At 36.9% G+C, this 14,727-nt stretch overlaps 1 protein-coding gene across 1 annotated transcript; it reads right to left on the bottom strand.

Annotated features, from left to right (window-relative positions):
* Positions 1 to 11,452: 11,452 nt before the first annotated feature.
* LOC148950336 (uncharacterized) lies at positions 11,453 to 11,812 on the bottom strand. Its single transcript, XM_089091841.1, has one exon. It carries the CDS (start codon positions 11,810 to 11,812, stop codon positions 11,453 to 11,455), a length of 360 nt encoding a protein of 119 aa, XP_088947967.1.
* Between the last annotated feature and the right edge of the window lie 2,915 nt (positions 11,813 to 14,727).

Here is a 14,727-nt window from a genome sequence, read left to right as displayed (position 1 = left end):
TATTGGGGATTGGCAAGAGGGGTCCATATCCGGATAGTCCAGCTATACAATAATAATTACAATATTTTTTTCTCAAAATTATTCGATGCCTCTACTAGTTGCTTCCAGTTTAGCTGAACCCTCTTCCCTAATTCCTAAATTAGGCCTTTCCGTGACGATAAAACAAAAGTTCAAAATAGGGATAAAATCCTTTTTAATAGACAGTGTATAGAAATTCACAAAAAATACCAGATATTCCGGTCACATATAGCCAACAGTGACTGTCATCAGTAGGCTAGTAAAACTACTGATGACGGGATAACTGTACTGTTACCAAATCTTAGGCTATGATTAAAAAGGAAGTAAAGATAGGCTATTGTTGATGCTTCAGTGAATTACCTAGGACCTAGCTTACGAAAACTTATTATCTCAGCGAAATATAGGCCTATCTACGTTAATGAAATTGAGACAGATCCTCCAGATTTGTATCCTACTCGTGCTGCATTATTAAACACTTATTCACGAAACATCATATACGCTAAAACAACTAATTTCATAAAGCTCATAATTCCTCATACCTTAATACAGAACAGCTAGAAAACGACTAACCCGATTTTAATACTCGTTCCTTGTCTTTGATTGCGAAGAGCTGGGCAATACCTTATATGGTCATATTTTTGGGAGCTGACGTACCATCATTCTGAAATAATAGGAAGCGAGGAGCTGACAACTTTCTTTAAAGCAACTAGTGGGATAAGAAGTTTGTCTGAGAAACTAGTCCAATAAGAAGTTTGGAATTGGATTGACGATGACGACATCAGGAAATCTACAAATGCCTTAATTTAGCCAGACTTGTGTACTTTTATAGACTAGTTGATCAATAATACCGCGTTTGCTTTTGGGGTTTTATTGTCAAAACGCCAAACGAACCAGCCAATTGAAAACCCTGATTTTTCCGTGCTGTGTTGAAAAAATACTTTCATAAATTTTTCTTGTTTGATGAACATATTTTTTTTTCTTAAAACCTCAATATGGAAACGCGGCTTAAGAAACTACGAATCTGAACATTTTTTCCCGTCAGGATTTAATGTGTCTCCAAGAACTCCATAAAAAAAATGTTGATGTAGCATTTAGACTCCAGAAATGAGCATTATCTAGGGTTTTTACACCTCCAGTATTTTCGGCGCTGTCGGTGTAATTCAAGGGCGCCGGCAGAAAATTTTCCAGGGGGGCCAAACGCCAAAATATCAGTGGTGGTTGGGTGACGAGGAAAATATTTCAGAAATTTTTTTTCGTAGGAATAAGTTTATTTTTAAATAATTTTAGGAAAAACCTCTCAGATAAAAATAGCAATTAAATTGCATGCTAAATGAAACAAAATACAGTAAATTTTAGACAACAAGGATTCCTGGTAAATTTATTTAACCAATAATATATTTAATTACTATGCGTTTAATCTTAATAGAAAATCAATCTCAAACCGAAATTCCAGAGAAATTTATTGCTTCCGTAAATTATAACAGATGTAGACTTGTCTTTGTGCAATTTTCTATGCCTTAGAATAGTTTACAGAAGAAGTAGAGATACTCAAAATTCCTCCTGTCTGCATATAAACCACGTTTTGATTTTATAACGGCCATGTAAAATGTACCTATTTCATAAAAGGACAATTCTCCCTCCCTCGAACTTAAATCCCTTATATATTCAGACATTTAAAAAAATAGAGTAGCGAAAGAAAAACAAAATTTAAACTTACTGTCCAGATGCCAAATTAACCCTGTTTCTTTTTAGTTTCCTATTCAACTAAATAAAATGAACAGGTTCAAAGAAAATTCTGTCATAAGAGAATCTTATCAAATAGTTAGTGATAAAAAACTGGAAGTAAAAAGTGACTTGGACCAATATTCACCAAAACTAAAAATGTAATTCTCGTGACAATTGCTACATTGACAGTAATGGCTTTTTATGCTGCCTCTAAATATCTAAAATTCTTTCAGTTTATTGTTACCCACCCAAAACCAAAAATCTGAGAAAATTTGCCTGATTTTTGAAAAAAGGGGAAACACCCCCCCAAAAAGCAGGCGATCTTATTGAAAATCTCTTAAGAGATACATCATATCAGAGAACCTTACCATAGAGGTTTCAAGCTCTTATTTTCAAAATGTTGAATTTTGCAATTTTTGTTTGAGAAGAAACATCGTCGATGCATGTTTATGTGTTTTGTTTTTCACAGGGGTGATTATATCAAACCGAAGGTCCAAAATAATTGGGAAGGAGCTCATTCAAACTTGAATTTAAAGCTCTTTTTTAAGTGACCATACAGACTGGGTCAGGGGAAAGTCTTGCTTTCTTGCTATTTTAGGGCACCAAACTACGACTTTACCCCGAAGAGGACGAATTTGCAATCAATTTAGAACTCTGAGAAGCTAATTGATTTAAAAGTATCAATAACTATATTTTATGCTTCCCAGTTGCTAAAGAAGTAATGCCACACGGTGGCAGTAATGGATTCAACACAGCCGATTCGCTGCATTTGTAATGAAATTAGGCTACTTTTGGTGATCTGTAATTGTGTATTAGCTATACTGAGGGGGAGTGAGCCATTGTCTAGAGCCGCGTTTTCAGGCTCAGCGGGTTTGAACACGGATAGTCCTCGTCTAGTTTCAAATTTCTAGATTTTCGTCTAGTTTTGTCAAGTTTCAGCGAGTTCGAAGCTTCAACCCCGTGTTTGATGCACTAGATGCAGTGCTGCACAACGCGTGATGCACTAGACACGAACAACCAGTGTTTAAAGACGGGTTGTTCACGGATCAGCAGGTTCGAACAAGGGTTGTTCTCGTCTAGGGCATTAAGCATTTTGCATCAGTGTATCTAGTGTATCAAACACGGGGGTGAAGCTTCGAACCCGCTAAAACTAGACAAAACTAGACGAAAAACTAGAAACTTGAAACTAGACAAGAACAACCCGTGTTCGAACCCGCTGAGCCTGAAAACGCGGCTTAGGTGGGGGGGATAGGGTAGATTCATAAAAACGTACATTCAAATGGACAAACTACTTACTCTCCATAAGGCTTCAGATAAATGTTGAAAGAGGTGGGGAGGGGAGTAGGAATTAATTAAATTGTTTCTCTTTTCGTCTAAAACGTGAAATTTCCGTATCTACAAGCACAGAGGTGGAAAATGCAAGGCAGGTTATTCTCAGCCCCGCCAGGAAATTTCTTTGGGATGACAAATACTGCTAGGAACTTAGTTTTCGGCAATTTTAAATGGTGTTATTTTCTTTTTCTGTTTATATGGAGTACTTTAATGTATTCAGACAATTGTATGTAATGTATTCATCGATAAGAAATCCTATCGTAGAGGTTATAATGGCTTCAGTTATGTAGAAGATCAAAGGTCTCACAGAATTTCAATCTTACAAACAATAATACTCCTTTTCATCCAATCGAAATTCTTTAGTAATAACATTAACAAGGACTTTTTACCAGACTTAATATTCATCGCCAATTTTTTAAGTATGGTCAAATTTTATATAGAATTGATATTGAAAATTTAAACGTAGGACGATACTAATGAACGTACAATTATTGAATTGCATATTTAAAAAGGGATTAACTAGGGATTTAAGGGACTGGTACCTCAAATTATATCCTGGTTAGGCCTGAAAACAATTTAGAAAACAAATAGAAATCAAATAAAAAAAGAGCTTTTCAAATGAAAGCAAGGAACAAATTTGAAACCTATTTGAACAGATTACTCTTTACATGAAGGGGGCTGTCTCCTCCCTAGCTCCTTACTCCTAAGTGTGAAGTTTGGGCTTTTCAAATTTTAAAAGAAACTTTGCAATTGGAAGAATAAGATCTTTCAAAGCACTAAAAAACTGTTGTTTAATGAGCACGGCGTTGAGAAGAGGGCAGTCCCCCTTATATACAGAGCAATTTATATTTGTTTTAATTTTTAAACTTGCTCCTTACTTTATTTGAAAAACCTTTTTTATTTTTTTAACTACATTTCATGAAACTGTAGAGTTTCATGAATACACAGAAAAAAGATCAATATTTCAATTTTCAATGATTTCTGTTTGGATTTTGATTGGTAATCAAACAGTTCGTGGTAACGAACTGTAAGTAAGGAGCGACCCGGTCAAAAGTGACCGAAACTCTAAAAACGATTTTGATAACAATAGATACATCAAAAGAATTGTCTTTTATACTGATTTGAAATATATAAGTTTCATTAAGTTTAGTTATACCCATCCAAAGCTAGAGATTGAGAAAATTTGTCTGATTTTCGAAAAAAGGGTGAAAGACCCCCTTGAAGTCATAGAATTTTAATGAAAATCACAACATCGGATTCAGCGTATCTAAAAACCCTACTGTAGAGGTTTCAAGCTCATATCAACAAAAATGTGGAATTTTGTAATTTTAGCCTGAAGAAAGATCACGGACGCGTGTTTATTTGTTTCTTTGTTGTTTTTTTTTTTTTTTTTTTTTTAATGAGTGATCGTATCGATCCAGAGGTCCTAAAACGTTAAGAGAGTGCTGATTTTAAAGGAAATGAAAAGTTATAGTACCCTTCTAAAGTTACCGAAAAATTGGAGGACAACTAGGCCCCCTCCCACTCCACTTTTTTCACAAAATCGTCCGATCAAAATTTAGAAATAGCTTTTTTGTTCAGCATAGTTGAAAGGCCCAATAACTTTGTCTTTAGCATAAAATAACCTCCTAAAACCCCCGAGAAAACGTTTTAAAGCTATAAAATTTACCCTTAGCTTTATATGCTATTAGAAAGTATGTATACATTTTTCGGGTGGGAAAGAGAGGACAAATGTTTCAATTGGAAGATTTGACACGGGTAGAACGTCACTTAGATAGGGAGGTTCCCAGGGGGTGAAACTTTCAGGAGAATTTTGCACTGGGTGAATTTGCCAGAATTCCTACACGGAATTTATTCATATATCTTGCTTTTTCTTTATCGATTCAACTTTAGTCGTGGAGATGTTAAAGGTAATTATCCGGGGTAAATTTTCGCCAGGATTGAATTACCCAGAGGATATTTCAATGAGAAGGGGGATTTTTCGGTGGAGGAGAAGCCAGGTATCCTGGCATTATTTAAAAAACAATCAGAAATTAAATAAAAAAACTTTTTTCAATTGAAAGCACCTTTCAATCCTTTTTCAATCCTTTTTTTTTAAACTTTTTTCAATCCTCAGCACCTCGCTCTTTATGCTAAAATTTAAATTTTGTCCCAATTCTTGTTCTTTGTCCCAATTGTTTGTTCAAAATTTATGTTCGTTTTAAGTTTCAATGTTGCTCCTTACTTTCAGTAGAAAAAACTGATTTTTTCTATTATTTAATGAAGCTTAGAGACAAACATTTTTCTAAAGACAATGGAAAAAAAATATGTAAACTAAAGTAAAAGTATATAAGAATGAAAAAAATGAATTAATCACAAAAAATACACAAAAAATTTGACTACTTTCAAAAGCTACAAGCAAAAGTGGACGGCATATTTTTTTTTTCCCCCGAAATTGCCCCTTATTAAGTTATTTTCCTTGCGTTTTATATAATTAAACGAACTTTCTTGTGTACTAATAACTGCACTAACTGCTAATGAACAAATACAAATATAGGATCAACATAAAAGCTGATTCTTTGATTTAATGTTATCAATAGCTAGGCTCTTATGCTTTCGTTATTGACAAGGATCGTTATTTACTTACCATTAACTAAAAAAAAAAACTTTCCGAAAAACAAGTTTTTCTAAGAAAAGCAAAGGTAATTTTAAACTCAAGATCAGGAGATAAAAATACCTTTTAAAATGCAAATTCAAAACGACCAGAAATTACTATTAAAGAATAAATGAATCCCAAAACGAAAAGAAATTAAATAAACAATCATAGCAAAAACATACAACAAGTAATAATAAAAATGAATAAATAGATCTTAAAGCGAGTAATGCTTAGATTGAATATGAAAATCAAGCTTATAAAACGAAAAAAAAATATTTTCCTATTGAAGCACAAATAAAACTCAAAAGGAAGAGAAATTAAATCAACAATCAATGCAAACAAACATACAGTAGATATTAACGTAAATGACTAAATACATCACAAAACGAGTGAAACTTAGATTGAATATGGAAATTTAGCTGGAAACAAACAAAAATCACCACAAACAAGAGTTTGGGTATGACCTCCGTCTCTCACTGTAAAAGTCTAAAACCTACTGCGTCATTGGCGCTTTACTTAAAACCAATTTTATGACAAATATTTTCTTTGGTACTTAATATTGAAAATAAACATTAAAATTATAGTAAAAATCTAAACTGCTAAGCTTTTACCGATTAATATCGATACACACCAAACATTAAGTTTAAAATATTAGCTCTTTTTAAAGTTGTTCAAGACGAATATAGTTTCACTAAGAACAAGTGTTTGGATACTGCCTCCTTTTCTAACTGTAAATAAATACCACAGTTTATAGAATTAGTTTTAGTTTAAAAAAATTCCTTATTTTCACAAATTTCATCAACCCCCCGCCCCCTTGTTTTTTATAAAATCCTACATAGGCCAATCAGTTGAGTCCACTGTTTGTAAATAATAGATTAGGTCATAATTTGTATATAAATTAAGTCATACCTGTGAGATGGGACACTTGCAAACCACTTGGCTGGCTCACCAAGTTTTTTTCTGCATTCACAATTATGAATGATACAATTTCGAACAATCTCTCATTGATTGACGCATACAGACTAACCCGCTAATCCATGAATAAGTGGGAGGAGCTTTTTGTTCGCACCGAGAATGAAGACCAAAAATGATCTGCGATAAACTTACTGGATAATTCTATAAACTGTGATAAAAACCAAAGGCTTAAAGCGTCATTGGCGCTTAACTGAAAGCGAATTATATTCCAAATATTTTCTTTTCCAGTTCTTACAGAATTGAAAATAAGAATAAAATTATAGTGAAATAAATTTTCGAACTGATGGATCTTTCAATAATTAATATCATTATACATCAAATATTCAATTTGATGTTGTTTTTACTTTCCAAGACTGTTAGAGAAGCATGTAGTTTTCAATAAAGCGCCAATGACGCAGTAGGTTTTAGACTTTTACAGTGAGAGAAGGAGGTCATACCCAAACTCTTGTTTGTAGTCATTCTTTGTTCGTTTCAAGCTTGATTTGCATATTCAATTTAAGTTTCACTAGTTTTAAGATTTATTTATTAAATTACATTAAAATCTATTGTGTGTTTGTTTGCATTGATTGTTTATTTATTGTTTATTTATTTGCATTGATTGTTTTATAGCGCCAATGACGCAGTAGGTTTTAGGCTTCTGCAGTGAGACGATACCCAAACTCTTGTTTGTAGTTGTTTTTATTCGATTCAAACTTGATTTGCATATTCAATTTAAGTTTTACGCGTTTTAAGATTTATTTATTCATTTAATTGTGGGTTTGTTCGCATTGATTGTTTATTTAATTTCTTTTCGTTTTAAGTTTCATTTATACTTTAGTACCAAAATATTTTTTTTTGTTTAAAGCTTGATTTTCATATTCAATCTAAGCATTACTCGCTTTAAGATCTATTTATTCATTTATATTATTACTTGTTGTATTTTTTTTGCTAGGATTGTTTATTTAATTTCTGTTTGTTTTGGGTTTCATTTATTCTTTAATAGTCATTTCTGGTCGTTTCGAGTTTGAATTTTAACAGGTATTTGTGTCTGCTGAGCTTAAATTTCAAATGGACTTTACTTTTCTTTGAAAAGCTTATTTTTCGGAAAGTTTTTATTAATTAATTTTTGTTCTTTTTTTATTACATAAAGTTTCAAGTTCTTATGGCATGGGGGGGGGGTGCTTATTGTGCCATTATTCTTGACTATAAAAAACGGATCTAGAAGTTTCAATTGAAATCGAATGAGGCTTTTTTCAAAGTCTACACGATTACCTCTTTGATAAAAACCTTATATATGAACAATAGACAGCTTGCATAACTTGTGGACAACAATTGACAACAATGAATGGATTGAAAAAATAGCTCCAATATAGGGGGTTTAGACCATTTCACTTGCTGACACAAAGGGATCAGGGCTGTTTGGAATTAACCTTAATAGGAGTTTGTGTGCCAAAGCACTTTTGCATCTATCACAGAGTATGTATTTAAACCTTATAATTTGACAAATATAATAGATTTCCTATGTTTTCTTCACATACAAAACCCCTTCCCATAAGTTATAAACCCCCTTAATAAGTTATGCCCCAGGCCATAACTTACAACGCCTACCCGTGGGCCCTGGGGGGCTGTGTCGACACCGGAGTTTTTTGTTATCAGAACTTTGAACTATTTTTAACAAAATGTCTATCTCAAAATTTTTATCTGATGCATTTTGGGCGTGGAAGAGGTAGAGGGGTTAGTTGCCCTTCAATCTATTTTGACTCTTAAAAAGTGAACAAGAACTTTCAATTTTCAATCAAATGAGCCCTCTCTAAAGTTTATACGAGTATCCCTTCCATAAGAAATAATATGAAGGATTCGGAGAACCGTTAAATTACAACCCTTGCCCTGAGGGCTTTGGGGGAGTTGTCATCCTCAAAAACCTAATTTCCAGAACTTAAAACTACGTTTAATAAAATGGCTGTCTTAAAAATTTGATTGGATGTGTTTGGGGAAAAGTTGGGCGTGAGAGAGGGGTTAGTTGCCCTCAAATCACTTTCGACTATTACAAAGGGCACTAGCCCTCGGAATTTCCAATCGAATGTGCCTGTTTTGAAGTTTCTACGACAACGCCTTCTATAAAAACCTTATATGCCCCCAGGGCGTAACTTGAAACTCTTGCCCTGAGGGTTGTGGGGGAGTGTCTTCCTCAAAAATATTTTTTCAATCTGGAAATCAACTACGCTGAATAAAAATGGCTATCTCAAAATTTTGATTGTATGTGTTTGGGGGAATGGTGGGTGTAGGTGGGGGGGGGGACTAGTTGCCCTCCAGTCACTTTCGACTGTTGATAAGGGCACTAGCAATTTGAATTTCCAATTGAAAGGACCCTTTTTGAAACTTCTACGTTAACACCTTCTATAAAAGCATTTTATGCCCCCATGGCATATCTTAAAACTCTTGCCCTGAAGGTTTTGGGGATTTTACTCCTCAAAAACATGTTTTCTATCTGAAAATCAACTACGCTGAACAAAATGGCTATCTCAAAATTTGATTGGATGTGTTTGGGGAAATGGTGGGCGAGGGGGGGCTAGGTACCCTCCAATCAATTTCGACTATTAAAAAGGGCACTATCCTTTTGAATTTCCAATCTAATGATCCTGTTTTGAAGTTTCTACGACAACGCCTTCTATAAAAACCTTATAGGCCCCAATGGCATAATTTAACACCTTTGCCCTGAAGGTTTTGGGGGAGTTTCCTCCTCAAAAATGTATTTTTTATCTGGAAATCAACTACGCTGAACAAAAGGGCTATCTCAAATTTTTGAAGGGATGTGTATGGGGGAATGAGGGGCGTATGGGTGGGGGCTAGTTACCCTCCAATCACTTGCGACTATTAAAAAGAGCATTAGCCCTTTCATTTCCAATTGAATGAGCCTGTTTTGAGTTTTGTACGACAACACCTTCTATAAAAATCTTGTATGCCCCCCAGGGCATAACTTATTATTCTTATCTGACCTTTGAACTATTTTTAACGAAATAGTCATACGTAAAGGAGTTTTTTTTATATGATCTTTGAGCTATTTTTAACAAAATAGCTACCTCAAATTTTTTATCATTTGTATTTGGGAAAAAAGGGCTTGGGGGGCCAGTTGCCTTCCGATCACTTTTGACTCTTAAAAAGGGAACTAGAACTCTCGATTTCCAATTGAATGTGTCCCCTTTGAGGTTTCTACGACGGCCCCTTACATATGAAGTTCCTCTAGGAAAAAATAAATAAATAACAAATAATAAAACATTGGAGCCGTATGGCCTTTACTATAGAATGCTATAGCGTTGCCTCTGATTCATTACTATGAAGAATTTGATTTTTTGTTTTGTTTTGTTACTCAAACCAAATAATATACAATAATGTTTTTGGAAAACTGGACACGACTCACTCAGTCACAAATTAGAACTTATATTTTCCTTAGAAAGGGTCAAAATCTATTGCCATGCAGCCATAGAATATGGCCAGGCAGCCAGGCAGAATATGCAGCAGCTGGGCTGCTGCATATTCTGTAAATTGTTAATTCAGAATAAGTGCATCCCTAGACTCAGTGATGTAGCTTTCGGTTCCTTAACCAGTTCCGTAAAAGCCAGTTTTGTCCAGCTCCCAACTTTGATGTCAACATTATTAAAAATATAATTTTTACCCATTGTATTTGGTTATAACAGGGTAAAATGACAGAGCTTCTTACTTTCTTTCTTTGGCTCAGAACCAACTTTAAAAAAGCAACGGAAACTACAACAACAAGAAGAAGGTTTTAAAAGGGATTTAATTCCCATCTACGTCTTATAGTAACACAATAGTGGGAAAAAATTCGGAACAAAATCATCAGAATTTTCAGACATCTTTTAAACAAATTTAGGCTTGTGTTTCCCCAAGTTTTCCTAAACCTTTTTCCCCAGAGGGGCTTTCCCCACAGTTTTAGGGGCGCAAATTTGAAATAAATAATCTAGAATTTATAATCATTTTGTAGTTTTCGAAATTTTTTCTCTATTAAAACAAGTTACAGGTCGTAGTTGGTAGTAAGTTACATACTTACTGTAATATTAACGCTTATTACTTTCTGTAAGTATAAGCAAATTGAAGAGGCCAAAATCGCCACTGCTTCCCCCTAGAGGATAGCCCTTGCCCATTGACTATTCAAAATGGATCCCCTCTTACCCCCTCCCTCGCCCCAATAAAATGCTGGAGCTACGCTACTGGTAGGAGCATAGGCCACAAAGTTCGAGCATAAAGGAGGTCAAAAACACGCCAAAAACCTTTGGCCTCTTATTGATTCGGGAATTAAATATTTGAATCATGGCCCAGCGGAAACTTAATAAAAAAAAAAAAGTTTGAAAACACAAGCCCACTGAAAATTGGATCCTTAAGCTACCCAACTAGATTTCCCTCTGATCGGCTTAAAACTTGGTTGTCCATGGTCCTTGAAGACGTCTAAAACCAATAAAAAAGAAGAAAGACATCTCTGATTTATAGGAACGGGAGGCCCTGAAAAAAAAAAGATTCTTCTCGGACAGCTTAACATAAATTGTTTTTAATTTCTTGTATCAACGGGCCCCAATTGCACAAAACAATTGAAACAAAATGTTAATTCACTCGACAATCAGGCACAAAGAAGGCGAAGACACCTGTTTTTTGCTATCGGCTTAAAAATTGTAGGGATCATTGCGTGGCCAAAGATTTTTTCAGATTTCTTGGGGTCGGAGAAGAATTAGGGGGAAGGGTGGAAATAGGTCAAAAGACTTTTCGTCTCTTACTTACTTAATCCTCATGCCGGGGTGGCGTTGAGAGCGTCGTCATCCTTCTCCACGCGGGGCGGTCTGTAACAAGGACCTGTGCATCAGACAGCAAAATTCCAGCTTGCTCCAGAAAACTCCCTAGACTATCAAGCCACAAGAACTTGGGTCTTCCTCTTGGACACTTCCAGCCACTACTGGTTGGTTCAAAGTGGTAAAGAATCCGAGTCGGAGTGTCGGCAGGCAATCGCAAAGGATGTCCAAACCAACGAAGTATTCGCTCATCAGCCAGGTGTGGCAAAGGTGACTGGGGAGTCATACTCAGTAGGCGGTCGTTGCTGAAAAAGTCTGTCCTTCGGATTCCATCAATTGTCCGAAGCCACATAGATTGAAGAGAGTTGAGACGGCTCTGGACAGCTGAAGCTGCAGGCAAAGTTTCAGCTGCCTATAGCAGGACCGAACCGACTGACCGTCTAAGGATCTTGATTTTGGTGGCTCTTTTGATCATTGGATTCTTCCAAACATGGCTAAGTCTACCGAAGATGGCAGAGAACTTGGTAAAACTGGCAGCAACTTCATGGTCGATGTAGCCATCCGATGATAAAATAGAACCAAGATAAGTGAAGTGGTCGACCGGTTCGATTGGGTTTCCGGTGACCAAATAATTAGAATTATCGACGTCAGACTTTGGCTGGACTACCATGACTTTCGTCTTCTTCCAATTAATGGATAGTCCAGTCCTGGCAGCTTTTCCAAGAAGCGTGTTTAGAGCCATGAGCAGTTGCGACTTGGAGATGGTGACTAGTGCTATGTCATCGGTAAAGTCACAGTCAGTGACAATTTTATTCCCCTACTTGAATCCAAAGCTCAACTTCCGGGCTGTGCAAGTCATCACAAGATCAATAATACAGTTATATAGCTGAGGAGCAACTCAACAACAATGCCTGACTTCTGTTTTTACTGGAAAGAGCTGTTCTCACTTGCACACAGCTCTCAGTCTCTTGATGCATGGCTCTGAGTATGCAGACATATTTTGACGGGAGGCCAGTATTAGAAATGAAATTCCACAGATAATATCGACAAACTGAATTGAATGCTGCCTTGAAATCGACATAAGCAATGAAAGGCTGCTGGCAGAACTCGTTCGCCTTTTCGATGAGTTGTCTTATCGAGAATATCAGCTCTGTCATTGATCGGTCGGGCATAAGACCAACCTGATCTACTTTGCGCTTTCATGCTAGGTGTGGAAAACATTGCTTCAACAAAACCATAGAAAAGAGCTTACCTAGTACCATGAGGAGCGTTATCCTTCCATAGTTTTTGCAGTCCCTCCTGGAACCTTTTCTCTTCCAAAGTGGTAGGATCACTCCTATATGCCAGATTTTTGGAATGATCTCTGAGTCCCACATTGCATTGAATAGCATTTGGAGCCATAGCAGGATAGTGCCTTCTCCTTTTTTAAGCAGCTCCGCGGAGAAACCACAGATGACAGGAGCTTTGCCGTTTTTCAGTTTCTTCACAGCATTTTGAATTTCTCCCACTGAGAATGGCTTAATATCAACATTAACGAGGTTATTATAGATCACAGTTTGGGGGATGGCAGGAGTTAATACAGATGAAGATAGAGGGACACGTTAAGCAGAGATGGAAAGTGTTCATTCCAGCTTGAAAGATTAGACACTATGTCTTCAAGGAGCACCCCGTCCACATTTAGTATGCTTTCTATTGGTTGAGCACACTGTACCGAGAGGTCACGTAAGGGTTTGTACACTGCTCCACTGTTGTAAACTGGCAGATTCTTGTATTTCATCAGCTTTGGCGTCAACAAATGACTTGAAATCTCTATAGATCAGCTTATTCCTAACGCAATTGAAATTTCGATAGGTCTTCATAACCTGTGACAGCCAAAGGTTTTTGACCTGAACTTGTAAGCCAAGAGTTGTTAGCTGCGTCGATGGCTCCAGTTATTAACGTGTTTCACATGGTTTTAATATCCGAAAGCCGGAACGCGCTTTCACAACGGTTTTTGATCTCAACTGCATACCCTTCTTTGAGCACAGGAGTATCAAGACCGTGGAGATTAAGCGTTGCAATGCGCTTTTTGACCTTCTGACATTTCAGCTTAACTCGAATTTTTGCAACAAAGTGAATGACCAGTATTACGCTGGTCTGCACCTCGAAACGAGCGGCAATTAGAAACCGACGACCTCTATCGCCGAGAGATGATGATACAATAAATCATTTTCTTTGTGACGCCGTCGTTGCTATACCAAAATACTAGTGAATTTGAGGTCTTTAGAAAATTGTGTTGAAGAAAACAAGCTAATGGGCACAGCAGGGCTGAAACAGACGATTTCAATTGTCATTAGTTACATCCGGGGTAACACACCCCATGATGTATTTTCATATGCCCGTGGGATCGCTAACGGTAGCGTTGAAGCCCCAAGAAAAAGCAATATATCATGGGAAGAGGAAAAAGAGCCTACTTAGTACCTACTGAGTCACCTTCTCAGTAGGGGCCCTCTCCAGGCCACTCAGCGCGTCCCCAGGTTACGGATAGGGGAACTTCATACAGATATGTAGGGTACCTCCAATAAAGGGAGGCAAGAACCAAAGGGGGGACCTAGCCCCTGGGGGTCCATAAACTGAAACCGGGGTACCCTCAACCGGGGGCCATAAATACAGGTGGAGGAGGAAGAAGGCCCCTCTTATGCACACTGAGCAGAGCCCACCGGCGTGTGGACATGTCCTGTTAGTTACAAACCTTCTTCCAGCAATAGGTTAAATTGTATGGTACTGTAGGATAACATCGTGGGAGGATCCTCTTCAGCAGGACAACTGCGAAATATGGGCGGAAGATCCAGATTCGGACAACGGCCTCTGCATGTTGGGTATGCGGTGGCATGCTCCGGCAAACCACTCAGGGGTAGGCGTTCCTGCCCGCAGAACTTGAGAGTAGTAGGTACCGCAAGATGCCGACTTCTGCTTCTATTTAGGTCGCCGCAACCATTGATGAGGTCAACTGTGAGGTCTTGAGACCATTCATCATCTGATGAGGCAAAATCTGTCTTAGGGACCCCTTATCTTGCTGCTTCGGCAAACTATCAATCTAGACAATATGTGCAAAGTTTTCAAACGGAAAAAAAAACAGCCTCGGATCGGACTTCCTTCTAGTAGATGACCAAATGCGCGCCCCAAGAGAACTCTTATAAATAAGTTTACTGTTACACACTGCAATGTACATGGTCTCCGATCCAAGTTAGATCTTCTACAGAATATGATGAATGAGGTCTCTCCTTC

The sequence above is a fragment of the Artemia sp. Qi Xiang Cuo genome, chromosome 7 (genome assembly GCF_049724085.1).
Source record: "Artemia sp. Qi Xiang Cuo chromosome 7, ASM4972408v1, whole genome shotgun sequence".
Lineage (NCBI taxonomy): Eukaryota > Metazoa > Arthropoda > Branchiopoda > Anostraca > Artemiidae > Artemia > Artemia sp. Qi Xiang Cuo.
This window is presented reverse-complemented; position numbering and strand designations above follow the sequence as displayed.